This window comes from Macaca mulatta, chromosome 9 (assembly GCF_049350105.2).
Source record: "Macaca mulatta isolate MMU2019108-1 chromosome 9, T2T-MMU8v2.0, whole genome shotgun sequence".
NCBI classification, from domain to species: Eukaryota; Metazoa; Chordata; class Mammalia; order Primates; family Cercopithecidae; genus Macaca; species Macaca mulatta.
Genome location: NC_133414.1, coordinates 33203117 through 33229387, shown reverse-complemented (window position 1 = coordinate 33229387; position 26271 = coordinate 33203117). Strand labels below are relative to the sequence as shown.

Here is a 26271-nt window from a genome sequence, read left to right as displayed (position 1 = left end):
CCGAGCAAACTTTAAGTTTTGAGTATTGACCTCCATGGGTATCGTAAGTGTTCTGTGCTTTTAGAGCTTAGCTAGAGAATTTCTTAAAGATCATTCCAGAATTGTTACATGACTTTAAAATTAATGGCCCTTTTTCTCCGATAAGCATTGTTTTCCTTTTTAATCTCATTTCGAAATAGATGAACTCCTTCTAGAATAAATTAGAAAGTATAGATAAGCAAACAGACAAACCCAGCAGTAATTCCGTGACTCAGAAATAAGTGACAGAAGCTTCCATATGGTTGGTCTTCTATGATTTTTCTGGCAGATACATGAGTATGTGTGTGAATTTTTTTTTTTTTTTTTTTTTTGAGACAGTCTTGCATTGTCACCCAGTCTGGAGTGCAGTGGCGCCATCTTGGCTTACTGCAACCTCCGCCTCCTGGGTTCCAGAGATTCTCTTGCCTTGGCCTCCCGAGTAGCTGAGGTTATAGGTGCCCGCCACCAAATCCGGCTAATTTCTGTATTTTTAGTAGAGATGAGGTTTCACCATGTTGACCATACTGGTCTCGAACTTGTGACCTCAGGTGATCCGTGTGCCTTGGCCACCCAAAGTGCTGGGATTATAGGTGTGAGCCACCGCACCTGGACTGAATGTATTTTTTTATACTTATGGAGTCCACTATGTATGTCTAACTACCTATTTTAAATACCTCTTGTCTAACAAATTCAGGGCTTAGGTATTTCTTGCCTTGGTATAAAAGGACCGTTAAAATGATAGAAAAGCATCTACTTTTAATTTTCTTTCTGATAAAGTTTTCAAGACAGCTTTAAGGAAATAATGCTTTAAAACTTGTAATTACACACTCAGTTTGGACTTAATAAAATAGATTACCCAAGCAACTGTGTTACGACTTTCTCATGCATACTTGTTAATGAGTTGGTACAGATGTAAGTTAGAAACCCATTTATTTAGTTGTATTCATTTGAAGTGGACACAACCTTTTCCACTACCTTTTCCTTAGGTAGTGTTTTTCAAAATTTTTTGTCTTCTGAAATTAAACAAAAAAAGAATATTCAGTTATCAGAAGATGAGAGACAGAAAAGATAGTATGTTGGCCATTTAAATGTATACCTTAAAACTATGGATCAATTTTTTATCTTTTTGAAATTCATAATTTGTTTTGCTGCCACCAGAAGCCTCACCTTCTAAGTTTAGATTTATTCATATAGTGTATGCTTTCAACAAGTGATCACAGATGTAGTTTTTTCATTTGCAGTTGTACCATTAACTTTTTAATCTCTGGAAATTTCAGTGACAGAGTATTCTTTAGTCATTCTCTGAATGCTGATGGTAGAGTTACCATTCAAGTCCCCAGGGAGGGAGATTTATAATAATGAATAGCAGTGTACCAGGTCATTGCATGTTACCTCATCAGCATACAATAGTAACTAAGTCTTACTATCTCAGCATAATGTCCCATTGAATTTTCTTTGCTTTACCGACCAACAAGGACAAACATATCTGGATGAATACTTTTAACACAAATTAATAATGAGGTTTCATCAATAAGTAGTTTCTAGCAGCTATCATATTTACCTTTCTGTTTCTTGAAATATTCTTTGGATTGGGAAAGCAGTTACTGAGAACAGGAGAATCATCAGAGTCTGTGTTAGGGCTTGAGAAAGGGGTCTTTCGTTTATTCATTTGTTTCTAGATTTTGAGAATGTGTAATGATAAGACATGGTCTTGTTCTTAACTCCTAAGGGGCTTACAGCTTAGTGGGAGATACAGAAAAATGACAAATTAATGCTGCAGATTGTTGCTGGCCGATAGTAACCACTGGCCATGGGTGGTTATTGAGCACTTGAATGTGGCTAGTGAGACTGAATAACTCAAGTTTTAATTTTAATTATTATAAGTTAAATATGAAAACTGATGCTGGATTCATTTATTGGGAAACTTTGGAGAATGTTTGGAATAATTTGGATAGATAAATCTACTTTTTCAACTGTACATTTTAGGAAATTGAAATATAGATAAAGTGTTTCTGATGAAAATTTTAGACCTGAATTGAGATGTACTGTAAAATACACACTGGATTTTGAACAGTCCAAAATTATAAAATATCTCAGTAATTTGTGCGCTGATTATATGGTGAAATGATAATATTTTGGATACATTGTGTTAAATATTCATTTTATCTCTTTTTTTTAACCCTTTTAATGTAGCTAATAGAAAAAATTACATACCTGGCTCATGTATATTTCTATTAGACAGTGATGCTCTAGATGCACAGGAAGCCTGTGAATTCTGCCTTTGGGAAACAGGGGAACATTTCAAAGAGTTTGAGTCAGTTCTTTATGGTTTTGAGTGTGGTTTGGTGATTGGGAACGGGTTATCTCAGAGGAACAAAGTAAAGATTTGAAGGTCTGGGAGGAAAATGGTATGCATTAATAATAGAATTATGAGTAGTATGGGAATTTTGGAACAAAGAATATAGGGAGAATGGTGATAAATGAGGCAGAAAAGATTGGAACTGGAGTATTTAAGAGCCACAGTTCTCTTTCAAGGTCTTTGGACTTATTTTACAGTTAATGCAATTTTCATTGAGTTTTTAAGCAGATGAGTAACAATATCAGATATGTGCTTTTAGAGAATAACTAGTGGTACCATGGAGGATCAACTGGATGAGGCAAAGAAATGGGGGCAGTAGACCCTATGTTGATTTTAGTTGTTCAGCGAAAGATGGACTAAGGCAGTTTATCTTGGGATAGGAGAAGAAGAAATTCAAGATATATTAGAATAGAGAATTAGTAATACTTTGTTGGGGTAAAGAGAGGAGATACAGATGACTTTGAGAGACAGCTGGTTGAGGAGTTTATGATAGTATTATTTGAATTAGTGACTCCTGTAGGGTAGTATGTTATGGAAGAAGGTTGAGGCAGAGGATGTAATGAGTTTGAAGTACATGTGGAATACCCATGCTGGTAGGTCTTTCAGCATACGTGTCGGTAGCTCAGGGAGAGGAGGATGTTTGAGGGAGAGATTTTGGTTTTATTGAAGCAATAGAATTTAGGTAATAGATTTCCCAGGAGACTATAAAAACGTAAGTAGGGAGTTAATTTTAGTGTGTGGATTTCATGATAGCTTATTTAGATATATAAAAATAGTTTTCACTCAGGAACTTATTGAGTGCCAATTTGTGCAAGTGCCATACTAGACCCTGAAGATGAAGAGACAAACAAGACAAATGTTTCTGCCTTAAAGAGAATGAAATTCTAGAAGGAAAGAAAGACAAATAAATCTGGGATTAGAGTTTGATGTCGTAAGTACTGTTGAGCTGTAGAGAAGAAAGGCTGAGGAAAGGATGAGCGTTAGTGTGTGAGAGAAAAGGAGACTGGAGAGATGTGGGCTCGATCTTGAAGGGGAAATTGGTCATTTGTTCCCTTTTTGGCAAATCTTTTTGCCTGTAATAAACTTCCTAATTGTGCACTCCCATGACTCTATGTGCTGGTTCCTATTAGTTCCTTCATTCCTTTTCACGTGGTGTCTGTCACGTCTTCTCTGTCAACCCTCTAGGTACAGATAGATAGTCTTTACCAGTGGTTGTAGTTTATAGCATGGCATGATTGCTGCAATAAACTGCTTCCAGCTGTTACTGAGAGTTGGTAGCTGAGAGATGACTTCATCAGTATGTTTGTATATGGCTTTTTAGAAACAAGCATTTGTCAGACACAGCTTTTCTACCTGGTACCTGCTTTATTATTGTCTTCATCAGGGGAGGCGGGAGAAATGGTGACAGATCTGTGACAGTGTGAAGAAAACGTTCAGACTGTTGGCTAAGGTGATAAAAGGAGAGGGGGAGGACAGAAGCAAGCTGTAAGGTGACAGCTAAGTCTTAGTGTGTGAATACAAGGTAAGGTATCCAACCCTGTAGTAATAGAGTACCCTTGAGCTGCAATAACTAGAAAATCACCTGAAAAAAATCAGTAAGGAAAATCATGTGTTTACCATGAAAACTGATGTATAGTAAAGATATCATGATACTGAATTCACTTAGTTACCAGTTGTGTTTCCTTATTCAAAGGCTGTTTTTCATATCTGTGTGTTACATCCGAGGAACAATAAAGTGTTGCTTGTGCTTGAAATGTCCTTCACCACTCTCTTGACTTGCTCCTGTTTTCCTTTAAAAATCGTGTTAAACATCTGTTGTGAACCTTTTTCTGCATGCTGTGTCTCACCTCCTATCCCTGTTTAGCGCTCGGTTTTTTTGTGCTTCTGGAGCATCCTGTACACTCCTCTCTGCAGCGGTTAGTTGTGCCATTGGAGTAGTTTCATCCTCTTTACTAGGCTGTTGGCTCCTCAAGGACAGGGACTGTCCTATTTTCATCTACTGCCCCGCTCATAATTAGTACTTAAATGTTAAGTGTACTCTATAGAGCTTGAAATCTCAATGCAGTCACGCTTTAGACAGGAGCATTAGAATTTGTAAGTTTTTATTTTCAAAATTATTAAACAAAGGGTGGTATATGTTTTTTCCCCTAAAATTTGGCTTTAAATGACTTTGTTTTAGAAAGTTATGTTTTTCAGGTAATAACGATCATGTAATTTTTAGTTGTGAAACTAAACAAAATTTGTGAACTAAAACAAAATTTAGTCCTGTTTTAGCTGAGCATTGTCCCATTGACACATTTTTAACTTTTTGTACTCTATTATGTTAACTGGCCCAATGTTATAATTTATATAACTACATAATTTATTATTATATACAAATTATGGCTATGTGCAGTGGCTCAGCCTGTAATCCCAGCACTTTGGGAGGCTGAGGTGGGTGGATCATCTGAGATCGGGAGTTTGAGACCAGCCTGGCCAACATGGAGAAACCCTGTCTCTACTAAAAATAACAAAATTAGCTGAGTGTGATGGCACATGCCTGTAATCCCAGCTACTCAGGAGGCTGAGGCAGGAGACTGGCTTGAACCCAGGAGGCGAAGGTTGCAGTGAGCTGAGATCGCACCATTACACTCTAGCCTGGGCAACGAGAGGGAGACCCCATCGCAAACAAAAAAAAGAAATTATGGTAAAGGAGACTTTGTTTAAGCAGCTAAAGTACAAAAATACATGAATGTCTTTTTCTCTGTATGATTTAAAATGGGATTTAAAAAATAAGTTCCACTTTAGAGCCTGATATGATCAGGGTACCAAACATTTATGTAAATGTTTTTTTCCATAAGTCTAAGTCAAAGGTATGATTATAGACTGTAGGGAATTATAATGTTCAGTAATATAAATATAATTCTGTACTTGTAGTAAGGTAGATACCTAAGTATTAATACTGAGTAGCATGTGCTGATTAAGAAGCAAGAGGTGTAGCTCCTTAGTATGAATTCTGCCATTCTCAGAAGTTTATTATAGAAGCAATTCTGAACTAATGTCAAAAGTAAAAAGGACAAATCTCAGTATTTTTTGGTATTAGAAAAAATAATGATGCAGGTGGAATCTAAGTTTAAAGTTACCTTCTTGTGTATATAGTTCCCTAATTTTTCTTTTCAGTGGATAATGGGAGGATTATTTTAGTCTATCTATAGATAAAGTAGAACAGGCCAAGCCTTTTTTTAAATATGAAATTAGGTCGTGTGCAGAGGTACTGGTCCCAATTCAGTTGTTAATTAATGACAGATATAACCCATAAAATTAAGTTTGTTTTTTTTTGGGGGGGAAGGGGGGTGGTTTTTTTTTTTTTTTTTTTTTTTTTTTTTTTTTGAGACAGAGTCTCGCTCTGTCACCCAGGCTGGAGTGCAGTGGTGTAGTCTTGGCTCACTGCAACCTCCACCTCCCAGCTTCACGCAATTCTCTGGCCTCAGCCTCCCAAGTAACTGGTATTACAGGTGCCCACCGCCACGCCTGGCTAATATTTGTATTTTTAGTAGAGACAAGGTTTCACCATGTTGGCCAGGCTAGTCTTGAATTCCTGACCTCAGGTGATCCGCTTGCCTCGGCCTCCCGAAGTGTTGGCATTACAGGCATGAGCCACAGCGCCTGGTTCTTTTTTTTTTTTTTTTTTTAAAGTATGAAAATTCCATTTATTTTTGTTGATGACAATTCATGAACAAGGTTCTTATAAATGTTAGAAAGCTAATTTTTATTTGACTCATATATTGGAAATACTTTTACTGCTTATTCGTTTTAACTTTTCTTTGACTTATCTGCAGGCTAACAGCAAATGGTGGTATGGACTTAAGAATTGTCTTTAAGTATTTATGTTTTTGTAATACAAATGTATTGGGCTGAAGAGGCTAGGTTGCCCTAAGCCCACTCAGGAAGATTGAGTTTTATTATTGTCTTTTGAATAATAATGTACATAAATATCACATAGAGTACTTAAAAATATATATTTTTTGAGACAGGCTCTTACTCTGTCACCCAGGCTGGAGTGCAGTGGCTCGCTGCAGCCTTGACCTCCTGGGCTCAAGCCATCCTCTAACCTCAGCCTTCCAAGTAGCAGGGACCACAGGCATGTGCTACCCTGCCTGGCTAATTATTTATTATTTTTTGTAGAGACAGGGTCTCTGTATTTCCCAGGCTGGTGTTGAACTACTGGGCTCAAGTGATCTTCCCGCCTCAGCCTCCCAAGGTGCTGGAATTAGAGGTGTAAGTCATCACACCTGGCCCCAAAATAGAAATTCTTGACTAACCCCTGACCACTATCACCGCTTTCCACCCCCCAGTAAGTCTGGAATATGGCCCAAGAATTTTAATAAGCAGCCTCAGATGATTCTTATGACCCATTGACTACCTGTGAAGAAACACTAGTTTCTATAGGGTCAATACTATTGTCACTTTTGTAAGTCTGGTGGACTATCCTGCCCCACATCATTGTCCCCAAACTCTAAAGGTGATCATTCTCATTATAATAAAATCAGGAAATAAAGCATATAGAAAAAAACATATATAATACTAATATCCAGAGAAAACTGATAATGTTTTAGTTTGTTTTTCTTTATGCTTTAAAATTTAATTGGAATTTTGTTGTATTATTTTATCTTCTGCTTTTCTTAGTTGCCCTTATACTTTTTTTTTTCCTGGACCTGCTGATGGCAGATCATGCATTTTTTTTTTTTTTTTTTTTTAAGATGGAGTCTTGCTCTGTCACCCAGGCTGAAGTGCAGTGGCGCCATCTTGGCTTACTGCAACCTCTGCCTCCAGGGCTCAAGCAATTCTCCTGTCTCAGCCTCCCAAGTAGCTGGGATTACTTGCACACCACCATGCCCAGCTCATTTTTGTATTTTTAGTAGAGACGGAGTTTCGCCATGTTGGCCAGGCTGGTCTTGAACTCCTGACCTCAGATGATCTGCCCTCCTTGGCCTCCCAAAGTGCTGGGATTACCATGTGAGCCACTGTGCCTTGCCAGATTTTTTTTTTTTTTAATCAGAAATCATTCATAGCATTTTCACTGCTAGTATAGTATTGCCTCATCTGTTGAGTCATGATTTACTTAACCATTTTTCTGTTGTTAGATGTTTAGGTTGTTTCTGATTTATTTCATATAAATAACACTGAAATGAACATCTTTCTTAGGAAAGCAAGCATTTTTTTTCTGTCTTTAGGAATTTTCTTCCCTTTGCTCAAGGTTCTAAAAATATTTTTAAAAGCTCTTAAAACGTACTGCCAAACATTTCCAAAAAGGTTCTGCTGATTAAAGTTTCCAGCAGTAAACTAGAGTTGTTACATCCCACCTTCACCAGCATTGAGTGTATTTGTTAAAAAACATATTTTTGGTTTACTAGAAAAGACAGTGCATTATTACTTAACCATCCCTCATTGTAGTTAAATATATATATTGTGTATATGTAAAAATTAGTTTAGTATTTTACGCTAAGTATTTTTTATACCAGAACCTATATTTTCAAGCTTGAGGAAAATTGATAATCAGTGTTAATTCCCTTGAATTTTTCAATGGTTCAGGCAGTTAGTAATACACGTGCACTTTCTTTTTGCCAGAGATCAGAGTATTTCACAAATACGGAGTCCTCATCTATTCTTTTTTCATACACTTTGAAAAGTGAAGATTTAAGCTGATTTTAAGTATGGAACTAATTCATTAAGAAAACAAGGTTCTTCAGGAGGTGGAGGTTGCAGTGAGCTGAGATCGCACCATTTCACTCCAACCTGGGTGACAGGGCGAGACTCCATCTCAAAAAAAAAAAAAAAGAAAACAAGGTTCCTATTTCTACTAGAAACTAACATTTTACCTTTCATGTCAATAAACCTAACTATCTGTGCTTCTACTTAGAATTACTGTTAAGTCTCTAGATTTCAAAAAAAATTCTACCTGTTTCTTGGTTTATCAGTTTTGAAGAATGCCATCCAACTTTAGATTCCCTGATTTTTAAAGATTAGGGGCTGGGCATGGTGGCTCATGCCTATAATCCCAGCACTTTGGGAGGCTGAGACGGGTGGATCACCTGAGGTCGGAAGTTTGAGACCAGCCTGACTAACATGGAGAAATCCCGTCTCTACTAAAAAAAATATAAAATTAGCCGAGTGTGGTGGCTTATGCCTGTAATCTCAGCTACTGAGGAGACTGAGGCAGGAGAATCACTTGAACCAGGGAGGCAGAGGTTGTGGTGATCCGAGATCGTGCCATTGCACTCCAGCCTGGGCAACAAGAGCAAAACTCTGTCTCAAAAAAATAAATAAATAAATAAAATAAAATAAATAGGGAGCATTTCTTTCAACTTTTTCTCTTCTCAATGTATGATGTTTATAATTATTTACATTTCTTGTATTATTCCCAGTGTTTGTCCTGTTCACTCACCAAGATTGCTAGACTCTGGATTTCCCTTTGCTGGGCTGATTCCTGCAAACCATTTCCGGGCACAAAGCCTGGGAATGGTAGGATTCACCTTGTTTGTTTCTCTCAAGGATTACAGTCTGGCTGCTTGTTGTACAATGCCTCACAATACTTGTTTTCTGAATTTTATTTGCTTTTCTAGTTTATGGCAGGAAGATAGTTTCAGATCCTCATGGCTGGTAGCTGAAGTCTTTAAAAACTTCTGAATTGAGTGATTGTTTCAGAGTCTCTGTATTCAAGTCTTTGAATTTGATAATGTCGAGTTTCCCTTCTTTTGAAATTTTCCTTCTTGACTTTCAAATGCTACTCTTTCCTGGTAAACCTTCTACTTCTAACTTCCTTTCTGTCTTCTTAGTCTGGTTCTTTAGTTATGTTAATTGAAATAATGATTATTATAATAACAATAGAAATCACTATGTGAGATCATGTGCTGACTTTAAACTTATGTTCTCATTTTAATTCATAAAGCAACTGCTTAGTATTTTCCAGGGTTCTCTTTTCATCCTGCACTTGCTCTGTATGCTTTCCCGTGTTATTGACCCTACCTGTATATTGATGACTTTTCTATTTTTAGCCCTGATTTTTGTAAATTGGGAACTGAGTTCCCAGTTTACATAACCAACACTCTATTAGCATTTCCACTTGGGTTTTCAAAAGACTTACCAACCTAATGCAATCTAAATGTAACTCCTCTTTGCCCTTCTCTTTCCATTCTTTTCTTCATCTTGACATTAATCTGTAGTAAAACTACACACACGATAAAACAAACTGTACTTCACAGAAGCAAACATACAACCTGTATGTTAATTTAACTTTCTGATTGTTTCTTGAATCTGTCCCTACTTCTGCATTCCTACTGTCTTGTCCTATTGCAGCTCTCTTCATCTTTTGTCTGTGCTACTGTACCAACCTCCTAGTTGCGTTCCTCTAAAATCTGTAATATTTTTAAAATTTAAATCAGAATGCATTTCCTGGCTTAATCTTCGGTAGTTCCCTAAATGCTTCTGGATGTTTGCTTTGCAACATGACCCTCAAACTCTCTGTGCTGTCACTTGCTTTTCCTTAGGCCTTTCACTTGCTGCTTCTTTTACATACTCTGTACGTCAGCATCATTCCCTGAAAGTACCATGCTGTTTTTCCTAGCTTTTGTTCTTGCTCCCTGCTGTTTCCCCAACTTTTACCTGGCCAACTCCTGTTTGTTTATTTCTAAGGCTTAGTCACTTGTTTCCAGGTCTCTTCCTTTTTGCTCCCACAGTGTCCCATGTGTAGCTCTAGCATTGTCTATTATTATCATGTTTCACTTTCCTTTACCATGTTATGAGGTTCTAGAAGGCAAGGAAATTTTAAATTCATAATTTGTAGCCTACTCACCTAGCTTGAGTACATGACGCTCAATTCATTTGTCAGAAGTTTCTAGCTTAAAAAGGACACAGCTGTCCATCATTTTTTCAAAACTAGAAGCGTGGATGTTTTCTTAGTTTCCTTTCTTTATCACATCTAGCTGGTTCCAAGTCCTTAATTTTGCTTTTTTGGGGGAGATATGTGTTTGCATACTTTTGTTCATGTTTGTTAATAGTTTGTTCATTCATTCAACAAATTAAGTGCTCCTGTGTACTGGGCAGTGTACTGAATATTGCATGCCAAATATTGCATTGTATTTATGAAATCTATAGGTTAATTTTTGGAGAATTAGCATGTTTATGAAGTTTGTTTTATTTTCCATTTAGGAACAAGGGTTTATCTATTGAAGTTTAATTTTAGGTACCTGAGGAAATTTTTACAAATATTCTTACTTGATTTTGTACATTTCTTTTAAGGCTTACTTATAAGTGTTAGTTTTTTTCCTATTATGAAAGAGATTTCTTTTCTGTTGTATTTTCTATTTGTCATTGCTCATGTATGGGAAACTGACTAGATGATAAAAAATCTGGTCAATTTGTGAAACTCTTAGTAGTTTTTGTGAATTTTAGTTTTTAACTATTGGTTATTTCAACAACAAATGACAGTTTCTTTTTTCTTCTGTGTATTTTATGAGTTTAATTCATTTTTTGTGTCTTAGTATAAATCCAGTACAGTGTTGAATAGAGCAGTTATACTTGGCACTTAGTTATAAGTGAGATATGTTTACGGTATTCTTCTATTTAATTCTTCCCTGCTCTTGTTTCAAAATTATGTTAACCTTATAGACCATAATATACTTCAATTTTAATCTTGACTTTAATGAAATAACTTACCTGTCTTGTTGATTGTGATGTTTACTTTAAATAATAATAATTTCTAAAAGTCAAATTAAGGAAGGGTCACCTGTTCCTATCTTGCCAAGAGTTATATCCTGAATCTGTGTTGAATTTTATCACACGCTTTCTTGGTGTCTGTAGAGATGATCGTGTTTATCTGTAAATCTAAAGAATTACAATATGAGATTTCCTAAAGACAGACTTTCTTAACATCTGTGTTTGCTTCATTTAATGTAGTGCTAGATTTCTAATGGTTTATTTAGGATATTTTCTTCCATGTTTATAAGTGAGATTCGTTACAGTTTTCTTTTATTTAATTCAATTCTTCTCTGCTCTTGTTTCAGAATTATGCCAGCCTTATAGATTGTGCCAAAGGCCATTTCAGTTTTTTCTAGCTGGAAAAACTTTAAAAATTTGAACTGTTTAAACAACAGGAATTAATTGTTTCTTGAAGATTTAGTATAGTTTGTTCATAAACATCATTTAGAAAGTTGCTGTTTCTTGGCATCTTTATTTCCCCAAGTTCTAGTCAAGTATCAGGAGCAAAGTAAGAACTTCTTTAATATTGGTTGAATAAATATTCTCTAGATATTCTAGGTTCTGAGACATGATTTACCATATAGAATTTTTATGTTAAATAATTTGTTTTCATCAGAGAAATCACATTCACTAGGATATGGAATTAATCTGAAGGAGAAATGATACCTGTCTCCATGGATAGATTTTCTTCATAGATGTGGTTTAGTGATAAATTTGAAGCTAACATTTTAAGGAAAATAGTTGAATTTGCATCATTGAATACAGTACATGTATAACTACCATGTGTAAGACCAAAAGTGACCATTTTACAAACATGTATTTGTGTTTGGGTTATTTCTACTGTTTTCACAGTTACAGCTTATTCAGTGATTTAAACTCACAAACATTATAGACAAAGTGATTTAAACTCACAAACATTATAGACAAATACTTTTAGAAGTTAAAGTACTTTAATTTCAGTAAAACTGATTCAGTGTTTCCATTCACATTCTTTTCAAATTCAGTATTTTAAAGCATTCATGAAACTCTAGTTATATTACAGAAGTAATTGAACATCTGAATATAATTCTAGGATTTATAGGGAAAAGCATTGGTTTTTCAACTAGAGCCAGTTTTGCCCCCAAGGGACATTCATCAGTGTCTGGAGGCTTTTCAGTTGTCACATCGGAGGCGTGTGTGTGTGTGTGTGTGTGTGTGTGTGTGTGTGTGTGTGTGTGGTGTGCGCATGTGCCACTGTCGTCTTGTGGGTAGAGGTTAGGGAAGCTGATAAACATCCCACGGTGCAGAGGATAGCCCTCATAACAAATAATTTTGTGTCTCAAAATGTCAGTGGTACTAGGGTTAAGAAATTCTGTTATAAAAGGAAAATATATACAGAAATAGAAATACGTAATATAAGCAGTTGTTCTCAGACATGTGCTTTTTTTCTTCGGCAACTGAAGTTCTGTGAAACCTAATACAATTTACAGTGTCTTTATACAAAGGGTATGAAGTATCCTGCTCTTGACTGACATCTAGTGAGATATTTAAAAATAAAAAATAAAGCTATAGCTTAACATTAAACATATAAATCAGAGTTACTATGAATTCTTAGTTTTCTACTGTTAGGAAATTCACAAATAAAGAAGCTAGGAAGAGATTAAATGATTTAAATGATTTGTTTATAGCCTCTGAGAAATTATACCTGAGAAGGAATAGAATGTAGTATATTCTTAGCTTAAGTATTATTCCTCTTTTATGTTTCACTTATGTTCCTGATTTAATGTTAGAGCTTAGAATATGAAATCTTTCTTTTGATAATTTTCATAGTAAAAGCTGTGCTACTCATATGTAAAACTTTTTATTTAAAATATTGCTTACAATCATAGAATTTGAGAGCCAAAGAAGACCTTGGTGGTTTAGTCCAATTCCCTCATTTCTTGAGATAAAAAATGTCAGTTTTAGAGAAGTAAAGTGATCTTACCCAGTATCATACAACTTATTAGTGCCAGATCTTGAATTAGAACCCACAGCTCTTGGCTTTCATCACTTTGTTTCAGGTAAAGGAAAGTATTAAGCATACTTTGGATTCGGTTTGAAGCTTTTATTTTTCAAGGAAACTATGAATATTAAGACTTAAATTATTATTTCCTTAGAATATAGTCACCTGTATATATGTTTTAAAATGAATTAGTATTATGTTTATAAATCTCCTGTTTTATTTAATTTTGACTTAAATGTTATACCAGTTTAAACATGAAATTTAAAAATGTTTATTTTATAGGCAACCACACCTCCAAATCAAGGAAGGCCAGATTCTCCCGTCTATGCTAATCTTCAAGAACTGAAAATATCCCAGTCTGCTCTTCCCCCACTTCCTGGGAGCCCGGCAATTCAGATTAATGGAGAATGGGAAACTCATAAAGACAGCTCAGGGCGTTGCTATTACTATAACAGGGGAACACAGGAAAGAACTTGGAAACCACCTCGTTGGACTCGGGATGCAAGCATTAGCAAAGGAGATTTCCAAAGTCCAGGGGATCAAGAGGTATGAGTAATTAAGGAATCAACCGCAAGTTACCAGATTTTCTCTTTTCATTTTTCAGAAACCAAAGAAGTAAATAGTTTTGTTTCTTACTGTCAGCATGTTAAAACACTTGAATCTCTAAGATCATTAAAAATTCTTTCCAAGCTTTGCTAATATTAATGCTAGCTACTTTCTAATCACTGACTAATAGATAGCTGCTAACCTGATAGTGTGCGTACTAGTTCCAGACCTGGGTTTAAGTTGTCTAGTGCCAATGCACTCCCTTATGTCTTAGAAGATACTATTTCAGTTATTACTGCACAAGCTGATGATATTTTAAATTAAATTCAGTTTTTTAAGAGATAGAGTCTTGCTATGTTGCCCAGGCTGGAGAGCAGTGGTGCAATGGTATCTCACTGTAGCCCCAAACTCTTGGGCTTAACCGATCCTCCACCTCAGCCTCCCTAGTAGCACATGCCATTGGCCAAGTTTTTAAAACTTTTTTTGTAGAGATGGGGTCTTGCCGCCTGACTTCAAGCAGTCCCCATGTCTCAGCCTTCCAAAGTGCTAGGATTACTGCACCTGGCTGTCCAGTGACATTTTTTAGAAAAAAATAGAACATATGTGACGTGACCCAGCAAAATAAATAGAAGTGATATTTTTCTCTATTGGCTTAGTATGGCTGCCAGACTACTTCCCATTTTTTTCTCTTTGTCAATCAGTGCTACAAGACCATTGTTTTACTTATATATGAGGGAAATAATTATAATTCCTTTGCTACAATTGAATCATTCTGTTAAGTCTAACAATTCACTTTAAAATCATTATTTTCTCTAACAAGTCTCTGTACTGTTTTTCTCCTTCTGGTTTCACCTTCCTCCGTACCACTTGCAGGATGGTGCAGTAAATTGGCCAGCTGTATTTTTAGAAACACTTATCTCAGTAGTCTGGCAAGAGGCCTTGGGATTATTTAAATGTACAAGAGTAACTTGGTAGGATTGATAGAATAGAGTGAAATCTTGCCATTTGGTAGATTGGAGCCCCTCCACCTGCGTAGGACATCCTGCTCTTATAGAAAGCAGCTAGCTCATACAAATAAAAACAAGCTTCAAGTAGATAGGAGCTGGAAAAATCAGGGAACACATCTTGTATTTAGGAGACTCCAAAAGCTTTTTGTAGTTAATAACTCTTGTCCCATTTTTCAGTTGGTTTATTTATAGCTTTAGTTTGGTAATAACTTGTGTTTTTAGTGTTTAAGTGAGAGCAAAAATAGAAAAATTGTTCATGTTTAACTATAATAAGAAAGGAAAATTTGGCTGGGTGCGGTGGCTCACGCCTGTAATCCTAGCACTTTGGGAGGCAGATCACTTGAGGTCAGGAGTTCGAAACCAGCCTGGACAACATGGTGAAACCCTGTCTCTACTAAAAATACAAAAAAATGTAGCTGGGCATTGTGGCAGGCACCTGTAATCTCAGCTACTAGGAAGGCTGAGGCAGGAGAATCGCTTGAACCTGGGAGGCGGAGACTGCAGTGAGCCGAGATAGAGCCGCTGCACTCCAGTCTGGGCAACAGAGTGAGACTCCGTCTCAAAAAAAAAAAAAAGGAAAATTTTATTTGAATTGTACATTAGAAAGATTTGAAAATAAGGTATCCAGTGGATCAATAATAAAGTAAAATTTTACAATTTTGGAGAATTAGGGAAAAGACTAAATTATAGACTAAAAGAATTTAAAGTATACATAGGAACTTTTAAACGTATTTCTTGGCTATTTTAGTAAATAGATGGGAGTGACTTCCATACAGGGTCTCAATTTATATTACTGCTCTCTGTACAAATTATATGAAGATTAATATTTCCAAAGTGACTGGGGCACATCTTCCAGTGACTTCTTGAGAAGGGTTGTGTATGGGAGGTAAAATGGAAACTGTGTGTGTATGAAAATATCTGTCTTCTGCTCTCATATTTAATTGATAGTATTCCTGGGTATAGAATTCTAGAATGAAAATTATTTTCTCTCACAACTGTGAGGCATTTTTAAATTTAATGGGGATCTGGGTCAGCCCCTTGTTGGAGAGTCTCCAGTGTTAGAATCATTAGGTCTTTCCTTTTGGACTAATCAGAATCTCCACAGACATCTTTAGGTCTCCTGCCTATACATGGTAAGGGCCGTCTGTGTCTTGGTGTTGGCATTCATTTTGCACATGGTCCCTCAGTCTCCCTTCTTTCTCTTGGTACCCGTGTCCCTATTGTATCTATTGTCCCTCAACTCAGAATCTTAGTATTTTTCCTTTCTCAGAGGGAATAACTCTCCGTACTTCTGCTGGAGTAGGGACGGGCTGCACACCTAGCAGCCAGGTATGTAGAAGGAGATTCTGGCATTTTTAATTCTTAATTTAGTACCACTGCTTTCACTCCCCAGTTTCAGAGATACCTCATACTGTCAGTTGCCAAGCCATTTGCAGATTCTGTTCTGTAAGCTTGTCGGGTTTCATTCCCTCCCCCCCCCGCCCTTTGTCTGCACCATACTGGTTTAGATTCTACTTTCTTCTGTGTAGATAATTCAGCTTTTTTGTTCATCTGCTTCACTGTTCTCCCTGTTGTTGTGGGTTTACGTCATTTTAAGCATATTTCGCTGTTGTGATTTTAGTGGGGTTTGGGAGGGAGCAACTGTTGGCTCTTCTGTCTTAACACAGAAGCTTATTATTTTAGTGGTTACCCTAGAACAGTCATTCATAATAGGGCTGATTTTGCCTTCCAGGGACATTTGGTAAAGTCCAGACTTCTTTTGGTTGTCACAATGGGGAACGTGCTACTGACCTCTAGTGGGTAGAGGCCGGAGGTGCTGCTGAGACAGGATCTTGTTATGTTGCCCAGGATAGATTCAACGCTCAAAACTCCTGGCTCAAGCAGCCCTTTCACCTCAGCTTCCCCAGTAGCTGGGACTACAAGTATGGGCCACCATGTCCAGCTTTAGCATGCGTAGTTAGTCTATGCATAAAGTTAATCACTATCTTCTTGTTCCTTAAAGTCATATAGGATCTATGTGTGCTGTTGTGCTGTTGCTGTCATATGTTATATTTCTATTTTTAGCCCCCTTGTTGTTATTGTACATGACTCTTAAAATTAATCCTAATTTTTACCACTTTGTCTTCTCACATTTTCTTCTTCTGTCATAAATATGAACCTTTTTTGGCAGGAGACAGGGTTTTGCTCTCTTGCCCAGGCTGGAGTACAGTGCTGTGGTCATAGCTCACTGCAGCCTCAAACTCCTGCGCTCAGCCATCCTCCTGCCTCAGACTCCCAGGTAGCTGGGACTACAAGCATGAGCCACCATGCCTGGCTAATTTTTAAATTTTTTGTAGTTATGGGGTGCCACTGTGTTGCCCAGGCTGGTCTTGAACTCCTGGGCTCAAGTGATCCTTGCACCTTGGCCTCCCAAAGTACTGGGATTACAGGCATGAGCCACTGTGCCCAGCCATGATTACATGCTTTTGAATTCCTTCATGAGGGTTTGTTAGTAATAGAATCTTAATTTTTGTCTGAAAATTTATTTTACTTTTACTTTTGAAGAACATGAATATATAGTTCTAAGTTGACTATTTACTTGTTTGTTTTTTCCTTGTTCATTGAAGATTTTATTCTCATATTCTCTGGCTTCCATTGTTGATGCTGAAAATTCAGATGTCAATCTGATTGTCTTTTCTTTAAGCATAGTTTGTCTCTTTTTGTTGGCAGCTTTAAAGATCATGTGTCTATATTTTTACTGTGATGTAGCTGGGTAAAGGTATTTTTATTTTCCGCGAGGGCTTTGTTGGGATTTCTGAATTTGAGGAGTCCTGTCTTTGATCAATTTTGGAAAGTTCCTAGCTATAACTGTATATAGGCTCGCCCCCATATTCTCTTTCTTCTTACTCTGGAACCTTGATTAAATGAATGTTTAATCTCACGCTGTTCATCCATGTCTTTCTGTTTATTTTCAGTATTTCAAGATCCAGCTTCTGTTTGGTATTTTTCTCTTTGTCTATACCTTCATTTGATGTTAAGTCAATCCTTGAATTTTAAAAAGTATTTGTTTAGGGGAGTTTCCCAATATCACTGCTTTGAAAAGTTTTAAACCTTCAAAAATTTAAAAGAACAGTACAGTGAACATTATATGCCATGTACCATTCATCTAGATTTACCAATGGTTAAAATTTTTCCACGTTTGTTTTATTTCTCTCTCTCCCTTCATCTGCCCAAACACACATACACATGTGTGTATGAGTGATTTGAAGCAGATAATATATTTTATTCCATAAGTATAAGGACATGTTCTGGCAAAACCACAAATCATTTATCATACCCAAGACATATAATATTAGTATGTTATTTCCTACATGATTAATATTCATTGTTTCTCAGTTGTCAAGTAATATTCTTTACAGTTTTTTTCCCTGCTGTGAAGGATCCAGTGAAGATTATATATTGCATTTATTTGTTGTATCTCTCTAGTCTTGTTTTCTGTTTTATTTTTGTTAATTTCTGTACATAAAGTTTTAGAGAGTCTGATTATACTGTTTTTCTGCTGACTCTTACTCAAGGTGTTTTGAGAATGTATCTGTTTTAATGTGAGGTTATAGTTGTTGGAAATTCATAAGTAGGAAGTCTTTTATGCTGGGGTTGAAGGTAGGTTCCTTCAAAGGTGAGTCTCTTCTGATGGATGCCTAGGGGGAAACTATGAGTATTTAAAAGTACATCTTCAGCTTTAGTTTTTACAAGCCACCCAGGTAGTATTAATAGTGATTTGGATTTCATGAAGACTTTTGTGCTAGAGAGTCCCCTTATTTTCCCCAATTACTGGGGAAAATTTCTATGATTTTCCTAGTGTGAAATAAAGGGGCAAGATTTGTTTATGGTTCACCCATAATTTGTGGGTATGTTTCTTTGGCGTTCCCAGCTCTGTATTGTGGGACAGCCTTTTAGACTTCCTGTTTTTGGTAATCCTGAGTTCAGTTCTCTAACACTCCTGCATGGTCTTGAAAACTAACATTTTAGTTTGGGGTCTGTCAGATGCCTTCAAGAAGAAAGCTGGTCTTTTTTTCCTCTGCTTGACTCTGTTGATTCTTATTTCCACTTAGCTTTTGACCTCTGAGTATTTCTTAATTAGCCTTTTGTTCATAGATTATTTAAAAAAACATTTTATGTAACATTTTTAACTGTTTCTGTTCAGGTATCAATTGGGATACCTACCTGCCATTCTTCTATAAATGGAACATCCTCCTCATATTTGTACTAGGATACATTTGTTGTACTAGGATACATTTGTATCCCAAAGTTACTGAATCGGTTACACCTTTGAATTAAGTTATTAGGTATAGAATAGTTAATATCTATAGAATGCTTGCCAAAAATTATCTTAACTTTTACTTAACTGCCATTAAACAACTATTTTTCAGTAGAGGATATCCAGATCTTAAAGCCTGGTTCTGTAGTATAATATAAAGCATATGAAGATGTTGGAGGTTACTTTTCATGGTAGAAGAGAACATCATATTTACTGTGCAAAAGTTGGAAAATTATGATGAGAATTTTGTTAGCTAGAAAGTCATATCTTTGAAAAATTGATTCTGTGATTTTGTTTCTTAAATTAATTTTACTAATTTGATTGCCATTTTTGTTTCTAAAAGTTTTACTGCACTCTTCTTGTCTGTGAGCTTGCATTTTAAGTTGCTTCAATTAAATAAAAATAAACTCCTGATTTTTGAATTAGGTTTTCAATGTTTAAAAAATGTTTCTGTTGTAAAACATATATAATTCACTTTATGCAGTGCTTCTGTAAAGCTATGTTTTTGTGAACATATTAATATTAGAATCTTAATGTCTTTAACTACAGTGTTGAGAATCTACCCATCTTAGTGTTTCAGACCAAATTATGATGATAGAAAATATAGTATAAATGAGTAAGTTTTACTTGCTGAAACTATTTTACCTAGAGGTGATAGGAAGGGTCATTTGCATGAGTGCTAACCTAATAAATGATTCTTAAATGAATGACTTTTCAGTGCCGAAAGCAAATTGCCATTTAGTCATATTATGGTCTCTCTTGTCAGTAGGCATCAAAAGTTTCTAAATTTTCCCAGTCTTCTAATTTGCTTCTCTCATGTGTCTAGTTTATCATGTATACCCATATTATTTTATTTTCTTCTCTCCCTTCCCCTTTTCCCTCCCCTTCCCCTCCTCCCCCTCCCCTCCTCCCCATTCCCCTCCTCCCCCTTCCCTTCCCTTCTCTTCCCTTTCCCCTCCTCCTCCTCCCCCTCCCCTTCCCATCCCTTTCCCCCTCCCCCTCCCCATCCTCCTCTTCCTCCTCCTCCTCCTCCTCCTCCTTCTTTTGAATAAAAAATGGAGATGAGGTCTCACTATGTTGCCCAGGCCAGTTTTGAGCTCCTGTACTCAAATGATCCTCTGGCCTTGGCCTCCCATAGTGCTAGGATTACAGACGTGAACTACCGCTCCTGGCCCCTATACTATTTTCATACAGAATTTTTTATTTGTCTCTCTGTATTGTGTTTGAATTTGCTCAATGTTATTTTTTCTTGTTTTGAAGTTTAGTTTCCAGTAGTCTTTAATAGGCATTTGATTGAATGAGTTAGGAAAATTTACCACTAAATTATAACACAAATTATAGAAAAATAGTCTGAGATATCTTTATTTAGCAATGTTGTTTACCTTGCATGTGGCTATGTGCTTGTGGTACATGAGGGGGAGCTCAGTCTAATGCAGTTCCCTCATCTCCTCCCTTGTTTACACATACATATGTGTACACACACATACTCCTTTCATTTTTAAACTTGATTTCAGCCAAAAACAACATTAAATAACATTCGAGCGCTCCTTAGTCTGAAAACACTGTTTTTAGTTTTATTGTGATGAATTTTTCTAGGGTTGCACTAATGTGATAAAATAACCACTGTTAATTTTACCTCACCTCTTACAATGTACCATTTAAAGACTTATCAATTTACTTTCAAAATCAAATATTCAAATATATTTAAATTATCTTAGTACTTACACTCAAGTAAAATTGATTTATTAGATTTTCAGCCGATTCATATTTATATTCAAAGAAGAAAAATCCTTATGTTTCTGACTATTTGTAGCTTCTTTCATCCGAAGAAAACTACTACAGCACTTCTTACAGCCAGTCAGATAGTCAGTGTGGTTCTCCTCCAAGGGGTTGGTCAGAAGAGTTGGATGAACGTGGGCATACCTTATATACCAGTGACTATACTAATGAAAAGGTACATTCTTTTTTTCTCATCTAGTGTTTTTTGGCAGAATTCTCTCATAAAATAGTTGTGTACTGAAGGTTTAGTAGTATTTTAAAAAACATGAAAATAGTCTTCATTGTAACTTTATAATCATGCCAAATGACAATATGAAAACTCAGTCTAACTACTGATTAATGGTTTTAAACTGCTAAGGATGATAGTGATTTTTATGCTCTTGATACCCATGAAAGACCTTTTAAGAGTACACCTGTCGAATGTCATTTGTTTAGATTTCTTCAGTAGGCATATTTCTTTATATTTTTCTGGGGGAATAGTTTTTTGGAAATGGTTTTCTCTCTGTGCCATTATCGTACATCGCCTTACTGCCTATTCTCCTTTTCCTATTACAATCAAATTTATGTAAAACAAAAACCATCAATCTAGTATTTTATGATTAGTTTGGAAATGAATGTTGACATTTTGTGTGTGTATTGCATCTGGTATCATTTGAGAAAGCAACTGGTTGGTAGTACATGTTCAGAGAAGATGTGCTTGGGAATAAATGGGGCTTGGCTTTTATCCCTCTTTCCTGCCTCAATTATTTGACATTGGAACATATGGAAGCAGTTTTTTCATTTATTTCATACTGAAGTTCATATGTTTGTATTAGCAATACTTTTTTCCCCTCATATTCCCTGTGTTTTATTGCATGATGTTTTGTTGTTGCTGTTATTTAAATTTTATTGTGTTTGGCCATAGGAAGTAATTCCTAAAGGTTTGCATGAAATGGGGCTTTAAATGGTTTAGTTGTACATTTAATTGAAAAGTGTTTCCCTTTTGTCAGTTTCTCAAACCTGTTTTCAGATGGGAGTGTACCTGTGTACCAGTGCATATGTACATCTGTGTATCTTTATGTTGTATGTTGCTTGTTGTTAAGTGGTGCTTGAACAACTAGCCAGACATTGGAGGATAGGGAGGGCAAATAAAGTCATGTTTAATAATGAGTATATTTATTCTTACCAAACTTAAAATGCAAGTCTATTAGTATAATTAGTTAGAAATTTTTGTCGCATGCCAGGCGCAGTGGCTCACGCCTGTAATCCCAGCACTTTGGGAGACCAAGGCAGGCGAATCATCTCAGGTCAGGATTTCGAGACCAGCCTGACCAACATGGAGAAACTCTGACTCTACTAAAAATGCAAAACTAGCTGGGTGTGGTGGCACTTGCCTGTAATCCCAGCTACTCGGGAGGCTGATGCAGAAGAATTGCTTGAACTGCTTGAACCCGGGAGGCAGAGGTTGTGGTGAGCCAAGATTGCACCATTGCACTCCAGCCTGGGCAACAAGAGCAAAGCTCTGTCTCAAAAAAAAAAAAAAAAAAAAAAATTTTTTTTGTTGCAGTGTTACTGAGCAAGTAGAATAAAATTCATAAAAATTAAATCTAGTATCTCTGATAGTAGTAGCTTAAACTTACTTTTATTTAAATTTAATAACACCTGTTCTGTTTTTATAGTGGCTCAAGCATATTGATGATCAGGGTAGACAGTATTACTACAGTGCAGACGGATCTCGGTCGGAATGGGAATTGCCAAAGGTAATAAACCTTGACACCGAATTTCTATTTAAAAATAGTAGATGAAGTAATACCTGGAGATGGTTTCAGCAGATTTATTGTAAAGTCTTTATTATACTTTTACAAAGTAGAAAGAATAATTTTTTCGGAATTCACTGAGAATGCTGTGAGTGGTGTAAGTTTTCTAAGATGTACAGGTATCTTCACTTTGTGATACTGATTATTCCTATTCAGAATATCTTTTAGGTAAACTTGAAATTGGCCTTTCCTTATTCTTGGAAATAGGAATTCTCTTGAATACCAATAATGTCATCTTATCTAGTTGTGTTGAGTATATTGATTTTTCTACGTAAAGTTGTTCTTATATTTAATCATTTTTTAAAAGAAAGAAAAGTAACTCAGTATTCAGGTTTATCCTCTTATGTAAATGTGTGTATGATTGAGCCACTCATTAGCTGAGATACAGGCAACATGTGATAAGATGTCCTTATGATTTAGCTGGACATCTCATTTCTGGACAAGTGTACCAGGGCTGAGTTTATCTAAGGTGGTAGGTTTCAGAGTGGTCATATGCACATCACTATTGGTGATTGAGATAATTTTAAGTGATATATGAACAAACATTTGAATTTTAATTGGTGCATTATTTTAATGTTCTAGAAAACAGCTGTTAATTAGTAGACAAATATGTGGTGTCAATTGTTACATATACTTTAGTTTTTAAAATTTGTCTTTTCCCCAAAGTAAATCAATTTAAAGAAGAATATTAATAGTATAAATGAAACATGGATATAGAAAAAATCACTAGATGTTACTAAATTGACAAGTTGGGAAACGCTAATCTAGTAAACTAGTGTTAATAGTGCTTTCTTCTATATGTGAATGCTATCTGGCCTTTAATTATTTTATGAAATTCTAAGGCTTGATATGGATAGGATGAAAATGAAATACATATTCTGTAATTGATTTTTAAGAATACCTTTATGAGTCTGAGTTGACCAAGTAGCAGAAGAGAGCTCCGTTGTAGTTGACGGCTTTTACAATTTTGTAATCTCATGGAACAATGTGTAGGTGGCTATAATGGAAAAGTTCATAGGTGTGGGGGATGAGGAGATAAAGGAAATACTGGTGCCTTTGATTAATTTGTTGATGAAGCATAGCCTCAGAATTTTCTTGTAGTTTAAAAAACTTGTCACATCTTCAGATAAGCATTTTTTGATCCTTTATCACACGTTTTACATAGGTAGGTACTTTCTCTTTGCTCAGCTCAGCAGGAAAAACTTCCATATTTTAAATCACTTTATTGTTTAAATTAATTACACTTTCTAAATTAGGAGTCATTAAAATTTACATTTGTACAATAGGATTGTTTTTAAAAATACTATTTTCAGCTTAACATATTAGTATTAGTGAAGATAATTTTTATATTTTAATTATAAGAGCTTCTGTATAAAAAGTTATGAAGATATTAATATTACCACATTGTAGTTTTACTTCATCAATCATAAAATACCATGAATGAAAAAGATCCAAATAAAAAGTCTATGGAAAAGTACCACAAATCATATATTTCAGGGTTGAATGTTTTATCTCATTACTCTTTAAAATTATGAAACGTAATTCAATAAAACACTTGTGGATTTTTTTATTTTCATTATTATTAATTTGTATTTTTAGAATGTGATTCTGAAGATAAAACCTTATTTACCCTTGAAACTTCGAAGTTGTGCCAGGCAGTCAGAACTCCGTAGTGTTTTTAAGAACCGTAGCTTAGCAGTTGTGATACTCTAGCAACAGTTTTTTAAAGTTAAATTTTATAAAACGTTAAATAACCCACCATTTTATTTTCCAAATATTTCATTGTCTTCCAATAAAAAACTTTTAAGTGGGAAAATGATACCTCAAGCTTAGTAAGACTGTTACGAACTTTTAGGGGAAAGGAGATAAACATAATAAGATAAGCAATTTATTTTATTAATGTGCTGGGAAGAAGTAATAGAATACCTCAGATATTACTTTTCAAAATTGGTACCATTTATAAAAAAACATATATAGTGATTAATTTGGAAAGAAGAATTTTATGGATCATGACGACGAAAATATGTAATAACTTATATGTTGGGATAAAAATATTGTTTTGAGGGACGTAATTATTCAGTATTGAAAATTGTATATAACAGGGATTGGTTCTGTTAGGCTGTTCTAATAAGTGTTATGCTTATAAAATACGAGCTCTGATTTCCACTTGAAGGAACCAGAAGAAAAATCTGCTCAGGGTTTAGTTCACTGAAAACGATTTAGATTATAGAAGACCAATCTTTTATTAATATAATAATTAAATAAACAGATTAATTTTTTTGTTCCACTTGACAGATTTGAATTGTAGCTCTTACCAGTACCTCAAATACCAGTTCAGTTTTTGGAGGACTCGTCTGCTGTGTCTTTCTTCACAGTGGTTTCTGATTCCCTAGAGTAATGACATCAGTCACAAGGCTGCTTTTGAGTGATTTGTCCCAGGTCAGGGTCCTTTGAAGGGAGAGATTCCCAGGATAGCCTAATATCAGGAACAATTTGGAGCCTTAACTGGTAGCTAAATATTCCTGTTGGGTTTCTTTATAACTCAATTATATGATTTTCTTGGTCAGAAGAACTATAGGCTGTGTTAGGAAACCTGTTTACTTTCAGAGATGCCTTTAATGAAAAAAAGAAGAGAGGCAAGAGTCTGAATAATATCAAGACCTCAAAGGGTATTTTACAGCAATGGAAATGTGTGCTGATTGTGACCAGCGTTGAATCCTCAGTTTTGTGATACTGTTTCATTTTCTGCTACCATTTGCTGCTTAGCATAAAGCGTCAGAAGGTCTTCACAGTTTCTTTAACTGTCGATTAAATTGGATATGAAGAAGTTTGAATTAAATACAGTGGAAATGAGGAAATAAGGAAAAATGTTGTAGAGTCACTATTTCATAGATTGTTACTGCATGATAAAGACAACTCCAGGTTACATTCTGCATTCTAAGCAACTTAGCACTTACTAGTAAGTCTAAGATAAATCTGTTAAGCTTGTAACCATGCAGATACTAAAATTTAATTTACTATTTTCTGAACACGTTTTGGTGTTCAGTATTATGTAATATGTTTTGATGAATGCAGATACATAGGATACGGTCTTTACCCTAAAAATTTTTGTTGTAAGTTTGGAAAGAAGAAACATGTTCATATGACAGCTGAGTAAAAAAGAATATGTATATATAAATACACACACTCTGGGTTAGGTGTAGGGGAAGGGAACCACAAAACTGTTAGACAGGAAGGAGGATTGAGAGAAAGAAATAAAGGAGAGTAAATGAAGAGAGAGAAAACAAAACATTCCCCACTCAAAATGAAGTCTGCCGTTCAATATTTGAAATAAAATGCATGAAGAAATCCAATGCTATTATTATAGACATAAGAAAAATCAAGGATCAGAACATGGTATTCACTCCAGATGAAAGTAATGTTCTTTTTTTTTTTTTTTTTTTTTTTAAGACGGAGTCTCGCTCTGTTGCCCAGGCTGGAGTGCAGTGGTGCGATCTTGGTTCACTGCAACCTCCGCCACCCAGGTTGAAGTGATTCTCCTGCATAGCTGGGATTGCAGGCACACGCCACTACACCTGGCTAATTTTTGTATTTTTAATAGAGATGGAGTTTCACCATGTTGGTCAGGCTGGTCTCGAACCCTGACCTTGTGATCCGCCCACCTTGGCCTCCCAGAGTGCTGGGATTACAGGCGTGAGCCACCGTGCCCAGCTGAAAGTAATGTTCTTAATAATTTAATAAAGGCTTAAAAT

At 35.7% G+C, this 26271-nt stretch overlaps 1 protein-coding gene across 8 annotated transcripts in view; it reads left to right on the top strand.

Annotated features, from left to right (window-relative positions):
• The window catches only part of ARHGAP12 (Rho GTPase activating protein 12), a 150202-nt gene that overhangs the window by 55687 nt on the left and 68244 nt on the right, over nucleotides 1–26271 (top strand). For 4 of the 8 annotated variants that reach the window (XM_028853289.2, XM_015146727.3, XM_015146726.3 and 1 more), the window contains 3 exon segments: nucleotides 13377–13640; nucleotides 20758–20898; nucleotides 22382–22462. In XM_028853289.2, the coding sequence (XP_028709122.2) occupies nucleotides 13377–13640; nucleotides 20758–20898; nucleotides 22382–22462 (486 nt within the window). 8 annotated transcript variants of the gene reach the window in all.